The sequence below is a fragment of the Scleropages formosus genome, chromosome 8 (assembly GCF_900964775.1).
Source record: "Scleropages formosus chromosome 8, fSclFor1.1, whole genome shotgun sequence".
Lineage (NCBI taxonomy): Eukaryota > Metazoa > Chordata > Actinopteri > Osteoglossiformes > Osteoglossidae > Scleropages > Scleropages formosus.
The window spans coordinates 11,665,545-11,686,870 of record NC_041813.1 but is presented as its reverse complement, the minus strand read 5'-3'; the positions used below and the strand labels follow the sequence as shown (position 1 = coordinate 11,686,870).

The 21,326-nt window shown below is 42.3% G+C and overlaps 1 protein-coding gene across 3 annotated transcripts; it reads left to right on the top strand.

The window, feature by feature from the left end:
* The first annotated feature begins 304 nt into the window (after nt 1-304).
* LOC108942589 (chromogranin-A-like) lies at nt 305-19,973 on the top strand. 3 transcript variants are annotated; one of them, XM_018766023.1, is made up of 8 exons: nt 305-534; nt 951-1,000; nt 2,394-2,487; nt 3,815-3,883; nt 4,444-4,575; nt 6,817-6,924; nt 18,144-18,442; nt 19,477-19,973. In XM_018766023.1, exons 1-8 carry the CDS (start codon nt 492-494, stop codon nt 19,558-19,560), a joined length of 879 nt encoding a protein of 292 aa, XP_018621539.1. In that variant the 5' UTR covers nt 305-491; the 3' UTR covers nt 19,561-19,973. The 3 variants fall into 3 exon arrangements, with proteins under 3 accessions (XP_018621539.1, XP_018621538.1, XP_018621540.1); XM_018766022.1 differs by having other exon boundaries at nt 948-1,000; XM_018766024.1 differs by lacking the exon at nt 951-1,000 and having other exon boundaries at nt 512-534.
* Nucleotides 19,974-21,326: the final 1,353 nt, after the last annotated feature.

Genomic DNA, 21,326 nt, shown 5'->3' with positions numbered 1-21,326 from the left:
TTGAGCCCCAGACCCGTCAGAGAGCAAAACCCGGCCAAGCTCGCTGTGCCGCTGCGCCACTGCGCCCCCTGTACTGTAGTAGGCTGTATAAAATTTGGCATATCAAGTGTGAAAGTTATACAGTATACTGACAGTATATTTTCTTTTTCATACTACATAATGTAATAGTAAAAAAAAATTAAAAATAAGAAAAATATCAGCTAATTGATTGTGCTCACAGTCATTTAGACACTGCATTCAATAACAGCTAAAGGAAATGTAGGTAAGTAGCTTCTTTGTAGTGACGTAATTTCCGGCTGAATCCCTATATACAGGTGCTGCAGCATTTAGTAGATTGAGTACTTGTATTCGGGGTTTTTGGAGCACTGACGAAGGGTTGCGAGCTCGCGCATATTAATTTAAATAACTAAATAAATGATTTGCTTTAGCAAGGAAAGCTTGTAAGCGGACTCGCTGGCGTCTCACTCTTCCGATTTGTCTTTTTTGCCAAAATGATAACGAGAGGATACGTATTCGCCGTACTGGTAAACTACGGTAAGGAGATTGAAAATGTGAACTAATATTAAAAAGAAAGTAACGTGTTATCGCTGCTAGTTGCAGAATGCGTTCCTTCTAGACCCCGTCCTTCCAGTCGTGCCAAGGACAGCGCTGCCTTGGCGCGCCCCCGCAAAACCTAACCCGCTCATTCAGCACCCCTTGTGCATTGACTCTTGTATACGCGCATTTATTATTCTTATGTACTAATCTGACATGTTTCTGTTTTTTTTTCATTTTTTTATTTATTTATTTTTTTTTATTAATGCACGTTACAGTTGTTAACGGATCTCTGTCTGAATAGCGTCATCTAACGTTTGGGCGTAGTTTATTTAACGGAAAAAAAATTGTGATATGAAGATTTGATTAAGCAAGCAAGGTTTCCCTATTTATAAACGTGTGCTCTCCCGAAGCAGCACTTTCCTTACCAGTGTCTTCGGATCGCATGGCAAAAGGCGACGTCAGGGTAAGATTTTATTTATTTGATCCATTTAAGTTTAAACTTGGAGACTTAAGCTTTTGAATATTACATGTAAGTGAAAATCAAGCAAAAGTCCTGGATTAAGTTTAAGATTTTTGTTATGACTGGGGATTGCTGTTATTTTGTATGCAGTAGTAATTAACTGTAGCAGCTGTGATGGAAATGCAGCATTGTTGCTATGGATAAGGTCAGGAGCAGTACTGTAAATGCAAGGGGAAAAGAAACCCCAAGCAGCATGGTGCTGATTTCCATGATGTGCAGTGGTCTAAATCTTTAGACTACATTGTAAGGCAAATATCCAAAGCACAGAGAATTGTAATATTTCTTATAATGTAAGAGAGAACAGCACACAGGTTTGGTAACCTCATGAATGTAACAACATCACTATGTTTGTGGGTGGGGACTTGTGGAAATAAGTTTTGCAAGAGCACTTCTAGGGGTGGGGTTGCAGTACAGTCTGCTTGTAAAGAAAGCACTGAGTTACCTCACCTTCAGAAATGGCCCCACAGAGGGTGTCCCTGGCTGTTATCTTCTGCTGGAAGAAAGATGACTCTCAATGCTGCCAAGATCGGTTGGGTCTGCTGGTGCAGTTAGGACAGCACCCAGACTCTGTGCTGGAAGAGGTCGCTATGGCGACGTGCAGATGAGCTAAAGCAGGCTCAGATAAACAAAGGTTAATGAAACACATCTAGCAGAAAATGAAATAGCAGAGTCACCTGTGAAGAAACCATACTCAGTGGGTTGCATAAAATAAAATCCTGCAGAACAGCTTAGAGTAGTAGCAACATTTAAATAAATGCAGAAGGGAAGTCTAGTGAAAATATTCTGCTGACACTGGGCTTGGAAGTGTGTGTGTGTGTGTGTGTGTGTGTGTGTGTGTGTGTGTGTGTGTGTGTGTGGTTTTTTTTAAATTTAGTTATTTTGGGGGTGCGAGCCAGAGCTCATGAGAAACCAAAGCCATTATAGAATAGTCATAAATGACTGGTATTCATCCTGCAGTGCTGATCTGACACAAGAATCAATAACCTTGGTGGTCAGAGTGTGACATACTACAGTACTGTGGTGCTCAACTGAAATGAGTCATGAAGTAACCAGTTCAGTGTTACTGAGCCATGCTTCAGTATGGTTTATGAACAGTCCCATGCAAGACTGTTTGTATAAACTACTAAGTGTTCTTTCATTTATACAGCCAGGCAATCTTTACTGTATCATTAAGGGTAAGTGCCTTACTTGTAGCAGGGTCTTACAGGAGGAGATGGGATTTAACACTGGGCCCACCACATACAAGGGGACACGTCTAACCACTATGCCACCAGCTGCCCCTTTTCATAGTAAACCCCCCATGCTTTCTTCTGACCACACTGCCTGTCATCTCCAGGTGATGAAGTGCATAGTGGAGGTGATCACTGAAGCCATATCCATGCCTCACCCACTACCAGTAAGCCAGGAGTGCCTGGATACCCTGCGAAAAGGTGAAGGTGGTGCTGCTGGCTTGCTCAATTAACCTCTACTTGTTTGTGACAGTAAACCACCTGAGAATAAGCAATTTGCTCTTACAGGATTACTTTGCCCTTACATGCCTTTGGTTCCGCTAACTGAGCTGAATTACGGTATCACTTACCTTGACTTGTGCAGTAAAATAAATGAACAGATCTTGTCAAAATGCAAACAGTCCCTGTCTTGCATAAAAATTCTGTTCTGCAGACCCTTATGCAAGTCAAATTTCCACACAATTATAGTACAAACACTCAAGACAGAACAACAGTAACACAAATTACTAAGGAACAAACACATTAAAGAAATACTGTAGAAAATTTTAAATCTCTTGCCCTTTTGAGCATCTGTACTGTATTAAAAGCATTCGGTACAAACACTTGGGGGATGAATTTAGTACTTGTTGCAGGGTCTGATTTTTTTTTCCATCCACATAGTTAGTAATTTTCTATTTTGTGAATGGCACCATCACATCTTTGTCTTTTTGTCATTGTAGAGTTCATAGATAATACTTATTACATGCAAAAGCATACAGAATGTTATATGGGGAGAATCCTTCACAACAGTAGTCACTGATACAGACAGCACAGGCTCTTGTGTGATAGTTTGATCACCTTCATATTTCCTCATTTTCAGTTTTAGTTCCAAATGGATGTGTTTTTGTTTACAGGCTGATTCACGTTTGTCTTCACTTGCATGTTTACGAATATCAACATTTTAATAGCAAATATAAGATGTCTTAATACAATGAAAAAACACATTAACTGGGGAGATGCAGGTGGCAGACTATGCAGCTCACATGAGTTGTGCCTCATGTTTTGCAAAAAGTATGGGCAAATGTGAATTTTTTTTTTTTTTATTTTATTTTAAAAATAGTGTGCAAGTATAAATAATCCATTAAATGCAATATACAAGTGAGCCTTTTTCTCAGAAGGCAGTGTTTATGCTTAAGTGCTGCCTCATCAGCTCAGATAGGGGATCTCAAAGGGGAAAAAGTGCAGAGATGCAGGAGCTAGTTAGATTTGTTCCCCTAGGAATTACTGTCCATTCTGGGTGAGCAGAAAGAGTTGCACTGTGCAACCATAGCTCACCAGGAGCTTGGGCAGGATGGCTAATTAATGGCTTGACTGCAGTTCAGTTGCAAACAGCCTGCTGTTAATTTCAGCATGTTTAGCTTTTCGATAACTAAGTGCTAATAATCTTATAAGAAAGCAGTAATAAATGAGCCTTAATGCATGCAGGGATATTGTTAGAAAAAGAAAGCAACTTTTTTTTGCTTTATTGTGTTGCATGTGCCCTCTCTAGATGAACGACTCCTCTTAATCCTCCGACATCAGAACTTCTTGAAGGAGCTACAGGAGGTTGCCAAGCAAGGTGATGCTATTGTTGTCGTGTTGAAACATCAGAAAATGTTTATCCCAAATGACCAGTAACCTCAGCTGTGAAGCCAGTGTCATTTATCTTTGATATGTTTATATACTTTCGTGTTTTTTAGCACACTTTGCTGGTCTTCTATTACATGTGTTCTCCAAAGAATACAGTTTGATTTAACAAAGTTTAAACTTGATAAGTACTCATCTAATTCATCCAGTGGCCACAGGGACAAATATAGCTTCTTTTACTGCTTGTCTCCCATTCTAAAATACATCTGCAGTATGACATATGGACCCTTGAAGCTGTCATGCTGGTTAACTATGTGTTTAAAAAAAAAAATTTGAGCTGTGAATGAATTAAAGTAATTGGCAGCTTTTTAGCATCTTCATGAAAAGTCTGAATTTTGTGGCATGTTGGGACATGGCATTGTATTGTATGTCTATTATAATATTGCAAAATAGAATCACAAAATAAGTGAATCTCATGCCACAGACTGTTGGCATAAAATATCATGAAGTCATTAACAGCATGAACACTGGATAATTCCCTTGTTCCCACAGGTGCCTCTGACAGAGCCCAGCAGATAAAAGCAGAGCCAGGTCATGTGACCAACACCAGAGGAGGCCTTCCAGCAGCAGACAAGCTTCCAGATCAGGAGCTTTGTCAGCTGGCTGGAGATCACATTTCCCCAGGTATGGGCAAAACTCACAGAAAGGCCAGAGCAAAGGGAGAAACTTAACTTGGAAAAGCCATTTTGCTGCTGATAAAACATTGAATGTAGAAGCTGAAACTGCATTCTGACTTTGCAAAATAAAACCAGATTGGGAGGGGTGAGGAGGAAGCGAATCTGACTGAGATTGTCTAATGTTTAGAGACGCCCAATATGAATGTGGGTCCCATAGCACTTTCTTTGGGGATCTTTATGCTGCTACAGTGACTACAAAAGTCTGCCACAGAGGCTTCCTTCAGTGAAGGTGCATGTGTCCAGAGCTGGCTGATCTTGGCCCAAATGGCACCATAGGTGCAAGTGAAACTGAAGGTATTTCTACCAAGTATTAAACTAAATGAATACTGATCCAGCTGTCTATTGTCTGGTTTTAAAGTAACTGGGGGGGGGGGGGACTTAGTTTGAGTGTTATAAGTTGCCAAAATCCAATTAGATTTGACTATTAAATGAAATTCACAAAAGGAGTAAATACTTCGTATGGGGGAAGGTGGTGGCATGGTGGGTTTGACTGGGTCTTGCTCTCCGGTGGGTCTGGGGTTCGGGTCCTGCTTGGGGTGCCTTGTGATGGACTGACGTCCTGTCCTGGGTGTGTCCCCCTCCAGCCTTATGTCCTGTGTTGCTGGGTTAGGCTCTGGCTCCCTGTGACCCTGTATGGGACAAGCGGTTTCAGCTGGTGCGTGCGTGCATGTGTGCCCTTTGTATAGTCATTGTGTTTTCAGTTGTCAGCAGATATGTTTTAATAATCATGACTTATAGTGAGGAAAGGGACTAGAGATCAGCAAGGCTCAGGAGATGATGAAATTTATCACCATCAGCTGAAAAACCATTACAGAAAGCAGCCTCAGATATTCCTATTTGGCAGTATCTTGATTATGTAGTGTATTTTTATTATATATGCTATTTATTTTCCATATAACAAATGTCTGTCCATTGTCAAAATTTTGTTCAAGGCAGGTTCACATTGCTCTTGGGCTTATCTTAGAAGTATATCGTCTGCGGAAGGGTACCCTGGGGATGGCATGCCAGTCCAATGTAGGCTAATGACACTCACTCACACATGCCCACATTACAGGCAGTTTAGAGTTGCAAGTTCACCTGAAATGTCTTTAGACTGTTTCCATAAACTCAAAAAATTTGGAATCCAAAAATTGTTGAAAACTGGTTTCCAACAGGTGCAATCAAACTTTTGACTGGTTCTGCACATGCTTATGGGAGAGCTACTGGTCACCACAGTCATAGATGGTCATAATGGCAAGGCTGCTCAGATGATGATAAAAATATGCCACATTTTAATTGTGTATTTGGTCTATATTATTCATCACATACAAGGATTAAGAAATCATCTCATCAGGTAAATTTAGGTTTGGTGGGGGATTATATAGACTGTCCGAAACCACTTGCCCTAAGCGGGGGTTGCAGCAAACCGGAGCCTAACCTGGCAACAAAGGGTGTAAGGCTGGAGTGGGGTGGGGGGGACACACACCCAGGACGCCAGTCTACTGCAAGGCAGCCCAAGTGGGACTTGAACCCCAGACTTGCCAGAGAGTGGGACCCTGGCAAAGTGTGGTTGGTCAAATTGTCTTTTTTTTTTTTTTTTTTTTTCCCCCCTTCTTATTGGGGGGGGGAATGTATTTTTACTAAAGCTTTTAACCTGTTCCTGAATAACTTATCTTAGTCCACCCCATACTGCCTCACTCCTCACAAAACTTGGAAGCCTGGTGCAATATTCTAAAATGTGTATTTTCTGTACTTTGTCTATGACATTATTTGACACAACGTACATGATAGTTCAGCATAAAATATAAGTAGAATATGCATGCAACTATTTGAATCTGCAATTTTGCATCAAGTTATTCATTACCAAAAATACAGAAAACTGGGTGGGACTGCCTTCTTTAAAGTTAAGCATACATTATGTTTTAGGTTTGTATTTGCAAATAAATGATATTTTTGGTGCACCTGTAAGCAATGCACAAGCTGCACAGAGGCTAAATTAGGTCAAAGATATGGGTTCTAATGGAAAAAGTATCCATGAACATGGTCCAGATATGTACAGTTGTAAAAATGCACCATACTTGAGTGCATATGGCCTTAACCAGGCAAAGACTGTACTTTTACCTTTTGTGCTTGAAATGTATAGCTTCACCCTAAGCACTGAATCCGAAATATTCCCAATGTATACAACAATGTTTCCCAATGTGTACAGATCAGTCCATGCTGTCTGCCTTGAAGCCAACTGAAAGGGCTGTCCCAGATGAAAAGGAAGCGATTGTGAAGGATGACATGGAGCGAGGAAATGGCTACGGAGACTCAGGTTTGGGCAATGAGGTTGAAAACTGAACAGGTTTCAAGGAGGAACCAGAGGTGGAGGAGTAGGATCTGGAAAAAAGTATCAACCTCTGGATCATGAGGAGACAGGCACTCCAAGGCAGGAAACAAGGTCCAGTATGGAAGTAGAGGTTGAGGAACAGCAGGCTGGGGAATGAAGAAGCAGATGACTGTAAAGGCCAGGCTAACAAGTATATTTGTCACTGATGAAAGAGAAGCTCATCATATCTGCAATACGTTTGATTGTTCATCCGCTAATAGGAAACGTGAGCTGGGATTAGACCGTTGTGAGACAGGTTTAACCCTACTGATGCTGTGCTGTTGCAATAAATCTCTAATACTTAACAGCTATTAGACTATCAAAACAGCTGGTGTCATCTGACTGGGGATTTAAGTCTTCTGGATTGGACTGCGTTCAGTAGGAAACTGGTTCCAGCATTTTGCCTCCCTGTTGGAAGCCTCTTCAGGGAGCTGCCGCATCTCGTAAAGACTAGATGTGAACTGGACAGTTCAACGAGCTGACCTGTAACACGAAAGATATAGTGCAAGTGGAAAACACAGCAGGGGCACAACCTATCAGGACCACCTGCTACGACCTCCAACCCCAATCCCACCCATAAATACGCCCACCTTCGCCGTACACTCCAGTTCACATCTAGCCTTTACAAGATGTGGCAGCTCCCTGAAGATGTCTTCCAACAGGGGAAGTGAAATGTTGGAACAAGTTTCCTGCATGACGTGGTCCAATCCAGAAGACTTAAATCCCCAGTCAGGCTAGAAATTACTGATGGTCATTTATGTTCCTAAATATTTGCAAACAACATTTAGTCCTTTGTTGGAAAGAGGTGGCTGTAGACTAATCGAACAGGGTTTGTGGCACAGTGTGTGGTCCTGAAATGAGTGTGAAGGTGACAGAAACTTGGGTGAGACAGCAGGTTTTATAATTGAGAGCTGCAGCCTTGCACTGCAAGGACTCAGGTTTTGAATCCTGTCTTCTGCTGCCGTATCCTTTGTCAAGGTATTTACTCTAAATTGCTCCAGTAAACATTGCCCAGCAGTATAAGTGGGTAAATCATTGTAAATATCTTAACATTGCAAATGGCTTTTGAGAAAAGCATATGCTAAATGAATAAATGTAACTGTAATGAGGATCATCAAAGATTCATTAGATTAAACAGACATGGATTCCCATCCTTGAGACGCTGTAGATACAAGAAGTTTGAGAGACCAGAACAGGTGGGAAAACACTGCAGCAGTGAGAGACAGTGACCTCCACTGAGCGCTATGATGAATTCTAGTTCGTCCGCAGTGCACCACAATGATTACATAATTGACAGCAGTGGAAGTCATATGGGATGGGCTTTTTCCTCACAGTGCTGCAGGTTCTTGTGCTGTTCCTGCATCCTGCTGCTTAAAGGAAGTGACTAGGAACAAGGTGTCAGGTGGTCTCTGTATTGCTGTCATGGAAAGAGGGCCCAGGGGTAAATGTGGCCTTGAAGTACAGGTAACATAGAACTGGAACATTTTGATTCTTATCTTGGCTTAAAGTAAATACCTCCTTAAATACCAATTTTTGCTGTTTTTCCACCATTCAGCTTGTCAGTTTCAGTCCTTTCCTTCTCACTCTCCTGTAATGGGCAATTGAGTAAGGAGATTGGCCCCTGCCTGACAATAGAATGATTTGAATCATCTCAAAGGATTGGAGAAAGCAATTTGCCATTATTGGGGAATTCTATGCTGACTTCCACTACATGAATTCATTTATCTGATGCTTTTCTCCAAAACAGCTGAGGGTGTTATGCTATCTACAGTGATCCACCAATATACAATCATTTCTGTTACAATGAGTTTTTCAGAATCAGAATCAGAACGAGCTTTATTGCCAAGTATGTTGATACATACAAGGAATTTGTCTTGGTGACAGGAACTACCACAGCACAGACAGAATGACAGTGACAAGACAGGTGAGAAGATGGAGTATGTGAACAAGGGACAAAAAAATATTTAAAAATATAAAGTACCCAATATACAAAAATAGTCACTAGATACAAATGCAAGGGAGTGTGAGTAAGAGATATGTGATAAATAGTTATAAATATAAACAGCATTATGTATTGCACGGTTTACTCTCTAGGGGAGAGATTTAGGTGTTCATGAGGTAGATGGCCTGAGGAAAGAAACTTTTCTTATGCCTGGCTGTCCTGGTACTCAGTGCTCTGTAGCGCCGGCCAGATGGCAAGGGTTCGAAGAGGAAGTGGCCTGGATGTGAGGGGTCTAGAATGATTTTGCTAGCCCTTTTACTGACTCTGGACGAGTGCAGTTCTTGGAGAGCTGGGGGGGATGTGCCGATGATTCTTCCAGCAGTCCGAACGATCCGCTGCAGTCTTCTGATGTCTGACTTCGTAGCTGAGCCGAACCAGACAGTTATAGAGGTGCAGAGGACGGACTCAATGACTGCAGAGTAGAATTGCATTAGTAACTCCTGTGGCAGGTTGAACTTCCTCAGCTGGCTTCCTCACTTTTCCTAAAGTGAATTGGCCCATGTGTGGTTGGTAAATAGAGGAACGATTTCAAAATATGAAACTGCATTAGTTTATACATGGGGATTTTGTCCCCAACACATTTATATTAATGCCATTGAGTAAATTAGCTGATTGCAATGTAACACAACACAGTGGCCTGTGGCAGACCACTCATAATACACAAGACAACACATGCAAAAACACTAAAATGCATACGATGCTCAGTTCTCTTCCATACTTTGTTTTATAAGTGCTGATTTTGAAGTTCTCGATTTTGCTTGCTAATTACACATTTGTTTTTATTACCGAAATAACTAAGCAAGGTATCAAGAATGTGCTCTTGAGTACTGGTGATGAAGTTTTTGGTGGTGAGTGTGAAAGTGAAGTATTAACACTTCAAAAAGAAAATTTGATTTTTATGAAATGGTTTGAAAATTTAAGAACATGATTTGTGCCAGTTATGCAATCTCAAGTTCAAGCGATCTGTTTTTTTCAGGGTGAAGTCCTGTATTTACAGTAGTTTTATAAATTGTGTTTATCTATATTAGGACTTATTAAAATTGGTAATGCTTTTGTTACAAATTTGTTTTAGGTTTTGAGCAGCCTGCATCTTTCTCCCCTCCCCCCCCCCATAAGCCTTCTTATATTACGGAACCTGTAATGCAAGGTTTCACAAAAACACATCAGTTGCGTTATAGCAGAAATTATACAGCTGGGTAACTTTTACTGTGTCAGTCCAGAGTGACTACCATGTTGAAGGGCACTTCAGCAGGAGCTGGGATTCAAACTTGGTCCCTTTGAGTCAAAGGATGGTTGCTGTGATCATTATGCACCTGAAAGTCAAAATTTTTCTCCCCTCAGTTCGTCGGGGTTTCCCCGCAGTCCAAAAACATGCAGTTTCTGTTGATAGGTACTGTATGAATGTGAGAGTGAGTTTCTGTGTGTGTGGCTATCCTGTGATGGACTGGCATTCTGTCCAGGTTGTATTCTGCTCAGCGTTTTTTCTTTTTTTAACAAAAAATATTGACATGCATTTTTCAGGGTTCATCATATTTGTAGGGGTGGTTAGAGCTTTTGCTTTGCTTTTGATAGACTCTGATTTGAATTTCAGCACCCAATGCGATGTTCCTGAGAAATGTACTTAACCTGAATTGTGTGTGTGTGTGTGTGTGTGTGTGTGTGTGTGTGTGTGTGTGTGTGTGTGTGTGTGTGTGTGTGTGTGTGTGTGTGTGTGTGTGTGTGTGTTTAAACAAAAAAAAAAAAGTAAATTATACATACACCATCTAAATCCTTTTAGAAAATGGTGTCAACTGAATAAAGTGAGTACAGTGAAACAGATAAAAGCACACTCCTGCACATATAGTCATGTCATCCTCCTTTTCTCTGTTTTGTACATTTTATTCATTTAGCTGATGCTTTTCTTTAAAGTGACTTGGTGTTAAGGTACCCCCAATCATTTACCTATTTCAATAGCTGGGTAATTTCTACTGGAATAAATTAGCATGGTGAATGCTGACCTTATAACTATGTATACAGTGATGTGTCAACTGTTTCAAGTTTAAGTTTGTCATAGGTACACGTACTATGTACAAGTATGAAATTCTTTTTAGAATGTTCTTTCTGCATAAATAAACTAAAAGGTGATCAGATTTAAACGCAAGTCCTAAACCTAAAGAGAACCCACTTAAACAAATGAGACAAACATTGTACTTGGTCATTTGTTTGAGATTATCATCCAATGTTACATATGTGTGGCAAAAGTAGGTGAACCTTTGCTGTCGGTAACTGGTGTGACCTCCTTCTACAGCCATAACTGCAGCTAAAATTTCCAATAACTGTTGATCAGTCCTGCACATCAACTCAGAGGAATTTCACCCCTTTCTTCCTTACAGGGCAGCTTCACCTGAGGGATGTTTGCTTGCTTGCAGGAACTGCCTATTTCCTGTCCTTCTACATTTCTATAGGATTACGTTCAGGACTTTGATGGAGCTATTGCAAAACATTACATTTCTTCAGCTTTAACTATTCCTTGCCCAATTTCTCTTGAGTTTCAGTTCACTGACAGATACCATGACATTTTCCTGTAGACTTCGTTAGTACATTTCCCAGTACATACAGTAGTTCCATCAATGATGGCAAGCAGTCCTGGTCCAAAGGCAGCAAAGCAGGCCTGAACCATGATACTGCTACTACCATGTTTCACAGATGGGATAAGATTTTGCACTTTGCTAGAGTGCAGTGTTTGTCTTTTGCTAAATATAACATTTCCCTTTCAAGCTGAAAAGTTTGATTTTTAGTCTCATTTTTCCACAGAACATTTTTCTAGCACCCTTGTTGCTTATTCATATGGTCTTTTTTTCCCCCCTTCTTTTTCTTAACTCAAATTTAAAACTACTACTGTACAACTCAACCAGAATATGAACAAATATTGTAACAATACAGTAGTCCCCCCTCCTTATCCATGGGGTAGATGTTCTAAGACCCCTAACCAGTGTCTGAAACTGCGGATAGTACTGAACCCTATATAATATATATACACACACACACACACACACACACACACATTTTCAGAACCGCTTGTCCCATAGGGGGTCGCAGGGAACCGGAGCCTACCCGGTAACACAGGGCGTAAGGCCGGAGGGGGAGGGGACACACCCAGGACGGGACGCCAGTCCGTCACAAGGCACCCCAAGCGGGACTCGAACCCCAGACCCCTCAGAGAGCAGAACTGTGGTCCAACCCACCGCGCCCCCCCCATATAATTCTCTCTCTCTCATTTTTTTATATATATATATATATATATATATATATATATATATATATATATGAGAGAGAGAGTTATACTAGAAAAAGAAAACAAGTGAAGGACCAATGCCCAGGTTCTCATAAGTACTGATATTTTTAGTTTTAATTTTAAAAAAAAAAAAAAAATTAAATGCTGTATACAGCATGGATGCATTAGACAAAGGGGTAATTCACATCCTGGGCAGGCCCGCGTGAGCTTTTATCACGCTACTCAGGGTGCAATTTAAAACTTGTTTATTTTTGGAATTTTCCATTTAATATTTTTGGACTGCAGGTAAACAATGGAAAGCAAACCTATGGATAAGGGGGGTTACTGTATATTGAACTAAAAAACAAAACCCTCCACAACTCTCAATAAATAATCAAAAACAAGCCTTATATACTGGTTAAAACAAGAGATAAACATGATCCCTTTCCTACATGAAAAAACAACCTTGCTTCAACATAGTCACTGTCTGACAGCCAAAAACACTAGAAAACACATGTTCAAAGACACAAAGGATCACTACTACAAAAAAAACAAAGGACCCAAAAAAAAAGGACTTTCAGAATCAGCATTCAATATCATACATTGAAATCACACTTATAAAAAGCAAACAGTACTAAACAAAAAATATTAAAATACAATAAAATCAAACAATGTTTCCAAACAATAACCCCCCTCCTCCCCAGCTCCCAGGAAGGGAGCCCACCTGGGGCAAATCAATGACCAACACAGCTCAATGATCCGGTTCAACTGGGGAAGGGGAATAATCTTACATTTAGATTTATTTATTTAGCAGATGCTTTTTCTCCAAAGCGATTTCCAATTAACTCTATGTAGTGTTTTCAGCCCACACAACTTATTCACCAAGGTGACTTACACTGCTAGATATACTACTTACAATGGGTCACTCATCCATACATCAGTGGAACACACTCTCTCTGTCACTCGCACACTATGGGTGAACCTGAACAGCATGTCTTTGTGGACTGTGGGAGGAAACTGGAGCACCAGGAGGACTTTGGCCTTTTATGGGGTGCCCATCAAAACAGGCACCACCACTGTAGTACTGGTGACTGGTGCAGCCTCATTCTTTCCCCTAGTCACCCTGGAAAAGTCCAAGTTCGTGTCTTCATGGCTAGGAGAGCGAAAATCTTCATTGGCCGGATACACTACTGTAGTGCTGGCCAGGTGGGACCCGTCAACGCTGGCCACTGTACCATCGTCCATTACCTCAACCTCTACCACAGCTCCAGTCTGACCCCCAGCACCCATTGATGATGGTGCTGTCCTCAGACCATCACACACCGATGCCTGCAGGGTGGCCTATGCTGGGGGCAACTCCAGAAGAGGTGACTCTCTCCTCTGTGCCAGGAACAGTGGTGAGGAACTAAGCAGACCCTATCCAGGCAGCCGATCTCCAACCATTGGTAGCACATCATGTCCTTGTAGTTCTCCGTGTGGCCCTGGCCTCAATACAGGTTGCAGGAGCAAGGTTGACCTTAATAAAACAGGTAGCCTCTGCTGCCACAAATGTGGCAAAACCCTCAGTCCCCACAGGGTCAGGGCAAAGACGTACCCTAAACTGTCTCCTGCTATTCCGGAAGCCCTGCTCATCCTGTACATCTTTGTGTCCTCCGATGACAACCTCTTCCAGAAAGGTTCCCATGGCTGCTGCTGACACGAAGGGGTCCAAGACATGGCCCATCAAAATCCTCCGGTCATTCCTCCAAAGCAGTTCCATAGAGCAAGGGCACAAAGGAGCATGATTAGTGCTCTCCCTATGTCTTCAAGATCTTTTAGGCTGAGAAATAAGAAACCATGTGGTCTTTAGCAAATGGTAGCTTGGCAGCAATGTTCATTTTGGCATTTTCCTTGCAACCCTACCATGCACACCATTGTTGTTCAGTGTTCTCCTGAGCTTCAAAAGCAATTCCATTTATGCTTTTGTAGGCCATAACCAGAGTCTTGGAACTTGATCCGGGCAGCTATAAAAAGCCACTATAGAGAGACGAGGGGAGATACGTGGGAAACCTTCGGCAAGTCAAGCAACTCGTGCAGCAGCATTCTGTATCAGCTATAGAGGTTTGACAGCCCTAGCTGGAAGGCCATACGAGAGAGATGCAGTAGTCCAGGCAGGATATCACCATGGCCTGGACAAGTAGTTGCACAGAGTCTTGTTATATAGGGATGGTTCCTGCAGATGTTTTGCAGGATGTATCTGTAGGTCCAAGTTGTGCCTTTGATGTGCTGAGAGAGACAGACTTAAGTCAACCATTACTCCTAGACTCTTAGCTGAGGAAGTAGGCAAAATCAGTCAGTTTTCCAGTTTGATGGAGTTCACAACAGAAAGACAGGTCAGCTGGTAGGTGAGGGATCCCTGTTTTGGAGAGGTTTAGTTGTAAGTGGTGATCAAACATCCAGGCAGAGATGTCGGATAAGCGCGAGGAGTTGATGATTTTGAAGATGAAGATGGAGAGTTGTAGGGAGACGGTCTCTAGGAGTATTGATGGGATTGGATCAAGCGAGCAGGTTGTGACTCTGTGTGATAGCAGGAGGTCGGAAATTTCCGTTTCTGACAGGAGCTTGAATTTGGAGAGTGGGACTTTGCAGGGAAGTCCAGCCTGATCAGCGCAGGCAGATGCTAACAACTTGTCCATGATTGCGTTTACTTTGTCTCAAAGCAAAGTCATTAACAGTGAGTGAAGATGGAGGAGGTGGCACAGGGCAGAGTAGGGATGAGAAGGTGGTGAAGACTCTGTGTGGTATAGTTGCAGGGTGTATTTTGTTGTGGAAGAAGGTGGTTTTAGTTGAAGAGACAACAGAGGGAAAGATTGCTAAGAGATGCTCGTAGACATCGGGGTCCATGTGAGTTTTGGATTTTTGCCATCATGACTCTGCAACCTGGAATTTGGTTCTGTTAGCACATAGTGTATCAGTCAGCCATGGAGTGTAACTGGGGCATGCTGGTCTGGAAGTTAGGGGACAGAGGAGAACATTAGTAGCATTGTCTGTTGATGGATCTGAGAATTGTGCAGCATAAGGGAGAGAGGATAGTGTGGCAGAGACAAGGCAGGAGGGCAAGAGAAATTTTAGTTACGGCAGAAGGTGACAATGGGTGTAGAAGCAGGAGAGGGATTAGAAATGATGCAGGGTTGGAAGGAGATAAAGACATGATCAGAGACATGCAGTGGAGTAACAGAGAGGACAGGGCAGCCACAGTTTTGGGAGAAGACAAGGTTAAGGCAGTTGCCGGCTTTATGAGTAGCAGGGGACTGGGACAGAGAAAGGTTGAAGAACTCCAAAAGCGACAGAAGGCCGCTTGCATGAATGTCCTTTGCATGCATGTTGAAGTCAGTTATCCCCTGGGAGAGAGCTCAACAAAATGTCAAGGTCATCCAGGACACAGCTGGGAGGACTAGGAGGGAGATACAGAACAACCACAATGAGTGTGATTAGGGCTGTGATAGAGACAACATGCAATTCAAAGGAGAACAAGTCATGCAGCAGGGAGGAAGAGGGAGAACAGAATATTCCTATCAGGGAGACCAGGCCTGTACCTTCATCTCTGCCAAAGGGGCAAGGAGTCCAGGAGAATGAATAATTAGTAGAGAGGGCTGCGGGTGTGGCTGTGCTGTCTGGGGTAATCCAGGTTTCAGGTAAGGCCAGGAGGTCCAGTAAGAGGTGGGAGGCACAGAACAGGATGAAGTCATCCTTCCTCACAGCAGACTGGCAGTTCCAGAGTCCCATGGATAGGTTGAAACAGGATGGAGGATTTGATAGAAGAGGATAAACCAGGTTACTGTAACAGTAGGAGCTCTTGGATCTCTGATTACGGTGATGTTGCACAGCTTGATTGCCTTAGATAACTTTGATGTTTGATGCATGGTCCCTTGCGAAACACAATGTTGACGGTAGGCCTCATGTAGTGGCGGAGGCCTCTCTTGGTGGACTCCCTTTGGTAGACTCCCTTGTCTTTGCACCTTGGGGCTGCTGCTATGCGTCACCTGCTGCAATTTGAACCAGGCTAGTTCAAATCAGATGAGAGGCCAAATCAAAATTACTCAGATTGTAATGAAAAAAAAAACAGAACAAAGAGGACGGCATGATTAATTGAAGTGCCTGAGTGACATCCATTCTGCAGTACGGGAGACAGTTTAGGTTTCCGCACACTCTGACAAACCGCAAATTAAATCAAAATAATTAATTAAATATAATCGATGACTGCACAAACAGAAAACAAATTACTTTTTTCATAACTACATGAAAAGAATGTGTGTTGGGATATAGCGGTAGTGAAACAAACTTACAGGATTCACAATTAACTTGCAGTGGTGATTCTCCAACGTGAATATAATGCACAGTCAGGTCTACCAACAGGAAAAGAATTGACCAATAAACGCTTGCTCTCAAAAACACCTAAACATTTAAGGACTTGATTATTACACCAAGTATAGCGCCCCTGCGCCAAGCTTACCTTACATTCTTACAAATCTGCATCAGTGTTGCCACACTGCTACACAACTTTCAATCATCACCACCTGTCTACTGCTTAACATTCTGTGGCGTCGGCAGTTCATTGTATGTCGCTCCAACAATGAACTTAATGGGACTCACTTCCATAGCTCACACATCTTGCCCGTGTAGCTTTCGCTTCTCCGTGCTCTCTCAATTCACCCACTGACCCTGCTTAACCAGTGCAACCGCCTTCACATGGCTTGCCTTCTCTTCCTGCTACTGAGCATGTTCAACAACCAGCCACCGTTTATCTACTTCCTGGGCAGAACTCCACAACTGCCACATCGAGCCAGAATCAAACGCCGCATTCCCCCTTAGCTCATGACCAACCACATCCAACAGCTGCAGCACCCCTTTTGCTCTTTGGACCATATCTCTAATATTCTACCCCCCAACCCGTCCTTACTGACAGTTGCCACTTTTCTCACCAACACATCTTTTGACTCCACTAATGTAATCGCCAAGCCAGCCCACCCCACTTTCCCACACTTATATTCTTCGACTAAACTTTTCACTGGGAGCTCCAACATGCCCAACATGCCCTTGCCATACAGTGCTACACTATTTAAACAGCATGGCACTCCCAACCATCTTCTTACTAATTACTAATAGCCTGCTCCAGCTTCTCAACCTCCTGGACAGAAAACTTATATTCTGTAAGTGGCCATTTAATGTGTGGCAATGGCCCGAAACTGCAGACACCATAATTTTAACTTACCAGGAAGGAGGGATGCATCAATGCTCTTAATACCCTTCACAACCACCTCCCTTAATGCCACAATCTGCTCCTTATCACTCAACATGGACTCATACCACCTACCCAGGCTCTTCAGGCCGCTTCAAATTATCATTCAGCTTAGACGTCAAACAACTAGTACAAGGAACCATAGATGTAACTGTTGACATGTCATCCATGAATGCTCTAAAAGGGGTAGGTACATCCCATCTCACAGCCTCTCAACACCAACAATCCATTTGGAAGCCCTTATAATAACTTCATTGCCATTATGAACGCCAATGGTTAAATTATGCATCCAACCATGATTCCAACCTGCCAAGATGTCATATAGCTTTCTGTATTAAAACAAAAATGAATAATCCCCAAAGTAGGCTTTCACCAGCCTTGTAACAGGACCTTCAAAAACCTGAATGTCTCCCACAGAAATATGTGCAGAACTGACCCAAAAGCATTTGTCAAGTCCAAAAACACCAGACAGATCTTTATTCTCCTTGTTGGCAGTATGCATCTGCTTCCAAATCATACTTCTGTCTAGCTGTTAAATGTGAGAAAATGCATTTGAACAAACAGCAGCTGCTTGCTCTTTATTCAAATCTGGTCACAAGAGGAAGATCACATTTTGAGGTTGCATCCCATAGGAGGCGAACCAGAGAGCACTGAGAAGGTCAACCTAAAGCTCAGGAAGACTTCAGAGGCAGAGACAGCAGGTGAAAGGCGGGACTGGAACGGGAAGATGGAGGTTCAGCCCTGGAAAAGGGGAGGCGAATGGACGGGAGTGGAAGAGCTGTCCACAGTACAAACCACATCTGCAGTGCTAGACCCACCACACCACTCCAAAGAAGACAGTGGGGAAGAAATCCAGGAGCTCCATATGATTGCCAGTAAAGAGCCAGCAGAATGGAAGGAGGAGGATGGAAGTGGAAGCAGAAAGGCTGAGGTATGTGCCTCTCTGACCTTTTTGTAGAAGCATGAGAATAAGATGTGGAAGTCATCTTTACTCAGGCTGCTGCATGGGTTTATGGAAACTTAAGGCAAGAATGAATCTGGCACCCCTAACACTGCAAATAGACACACACACAAATTTATACCTTAATGGCTGAATATGGACTGAAAGTTTTAATTATTTTCAAAACTCAACTTGGTCATGGCAATAGATAGCTAAATACTATTTACTGTGTATGGTGACAGGTAGTATGCATGGTGGCACTGTGAGTAGTGCTGTTGTCTTACAGCACGTGGGTGGTGTGAGAGGACATGGGTTCGATCCCTGCTCAGTCTGAGGAGTTTGCATGTTCTCCTCGTGTTTGTATGGGTTTCCTCCCACAGTCCAGAGACACGCTGTTCAGATTCACACATAGTGCGTGAGTAACAGAGAGTTCCACTGATGTATGGATGAGTGACCCATTGTAAGCAGTGTACAGAACTAGCAGTGTAAGCACTACATAGAGTTCATTGGAAGTTGCTTTGGAGAAAAGTGTCTGCTAAATAAATGTAATAGAAAATGTTACCTGCAAAATTTTAAAAACATGGAGCACCAATCCATCATACAGTGTTTACACAATATATGTAGGCAGCAGATCTTCAATTCTAGTAAAACAGTTTATTTTGCTGCAAAAGCCCCCTCAATTTCATTTTAGTATTTTAGTAATTTCCAGTTTATTTTTGGATTTTACTATTAAAATTATGTGCCTCTCAAATTTCAGTACCACTGAGTGATTCCCTAGATTCACCCAGTTATAAAACTGGCCTTTCTTCACATGGCCCACTTGTAGGTTTGTTGTCACATGGTGGGCAGTCTCAGTCACAATGATTTCAGTAATTCATCACTGCCTCTATCATAATCTGTCCAAAAAGTCACTTAAAAGGCTTCAGTCTGTGGCGTCCGTCTAGTGTCCCTCTAGCTTCCTCCCTAGGCGGGGTGAGAATCAAACTCTTACATGGCTCCATGCTGTTCTCTCTCTGCCTCCACAGGACCATGAGGTTAAGAGCCTTGCTGCCATTGAATCCGAGCTAGAGAACATGGCGAAGAAGCTCCATGAGCTGAGGAGAGGATGAATAGAAGATGGAGGCTCCTCTTCATTCATATCCACTCCTGGACTAGACACTCATGGTGCCTCTGAGATGGACTCTGTCTGAGAAGTGTGCTGGTTTTTTGCTACTTTCTCAGACACACCAGAGCTGTCCTGTTACCCACGAGGCTGCCACATCTGAGACCCATTTCTGTTCTTGCAGAACCCCCAGCTGAGCGTCTTTCTCCAGCTGCTTCCTCATGGCATCGTTCCTGCTTCACTAGTGATCTTCAATGTAGGGAAAGCTGTCAAAGTAACAGCGAGTAAGGCAGTAATAATGAATATTTTCATGAAAAATTTTCATGTTATGTATGGATTTAATGAAGTGTGCGTGGGATAGTGATATATTTATGCTATTAGAAAATGTTTAAAATTATGTTTATAAAATATTCTCCTTAATTACACTGCTGTCACATGAAATAGTTTAGAAATCCTTGCAATAAAATTAATGACTTTTAATATTTGAATGATCTTAAGACATTTAAATACAGTATGAAATAAACCAGATGGATTCCTTATAAATGAATTTGTGTTTAATGTAATAATATAAGGGGAGGCGCGGTGGCGCAGTGGGTTGGACCGGGTCCTGCTCTTCTGGGGGTCTGCGGTTCGAGTCTCGCCTGGGGTGCCTTGCGACGGACTGGCGTCCCGTCCTGGGTGTGTCCCTTCCCCCTCCGGCCTTACGCCCTGTGTTACCGGGTAGGCTCCGGTTCCCCGTGACCCCGTATGGGACAAGCGGTTCTGAAAATGTGTGTGTGTGTGTGTGTGTGTAATAATATACATGTATGCTGATAACATTGAAATCACTTAAACAGGTTATCTCCTCATCTGGCATAGTCAGATCCCAGAGCTAATATTAAAAATGTTAAATGGTCAGATTAGCTTTGTGGCAATTACATAAGAATAGCAGATATGTAGACTTATTACAGTGCATTACATTATCAGAAAGAGAGACTTAGATGCAGGCGCGTGATTCTAAAGTACAGTTAGTTACTTTCCACCATGTGAGCCAATGTACATCACAAGGATAGCTGCATAAAACTTTATCCAAATATTGACGATTCCTAAACACACTTGTAATAATATATAAACATTTAAAATACATTACACGAGTAGCTACGTGAAGGTTTATCCGTTATTTAACAGGTACGATCTCAAGTTATAGTACACTGACATTTACACACTACATGAACTTAAAAGATTATGGTTGAAGTGAGTCCGGAAGAGGTGAGTTTTAAGACCCTTTTTAAATGTGGACAGAGATTTCAGCAGTTCTGAGTGAGAGGGGGAGGTCGTTCCACCACAGTGGAACCAGAACCAGAACCAAGAACCTTTATGCTTTACCTTTCATGCATGGGACCACCAAGCAGGCAGATGTGGAGGAGTGTAGCAGTCTGGTTCAGGTATAGGGAATGATTAAGTTTTGTAGATAGCTGGAAGCATTTCCATTGATGCTTTTGTATGCCACAACCAGCGTCTTGATCCGGGCAGCTATAGGAAGCCAATGCAGAGAGACGAGGAGGGGTCTCTTACAATGTAAATTACAAGGACATAATAGCAAATATGCTGTGTACATAGTGAGGCAAATGTTTTTGTCCCTGGCTTTGAGGAGGCGATCACAGTACAGGTGTTTGTAGATGTCCCTCATCACCACAGCATTGCAAAAAACACTATGACGACATCTAAAATTGTCCTGAGTCACAACAAAAAAACCGCAATGCTGAAACAAATTCAAGTTTCAAGTTAATTTTC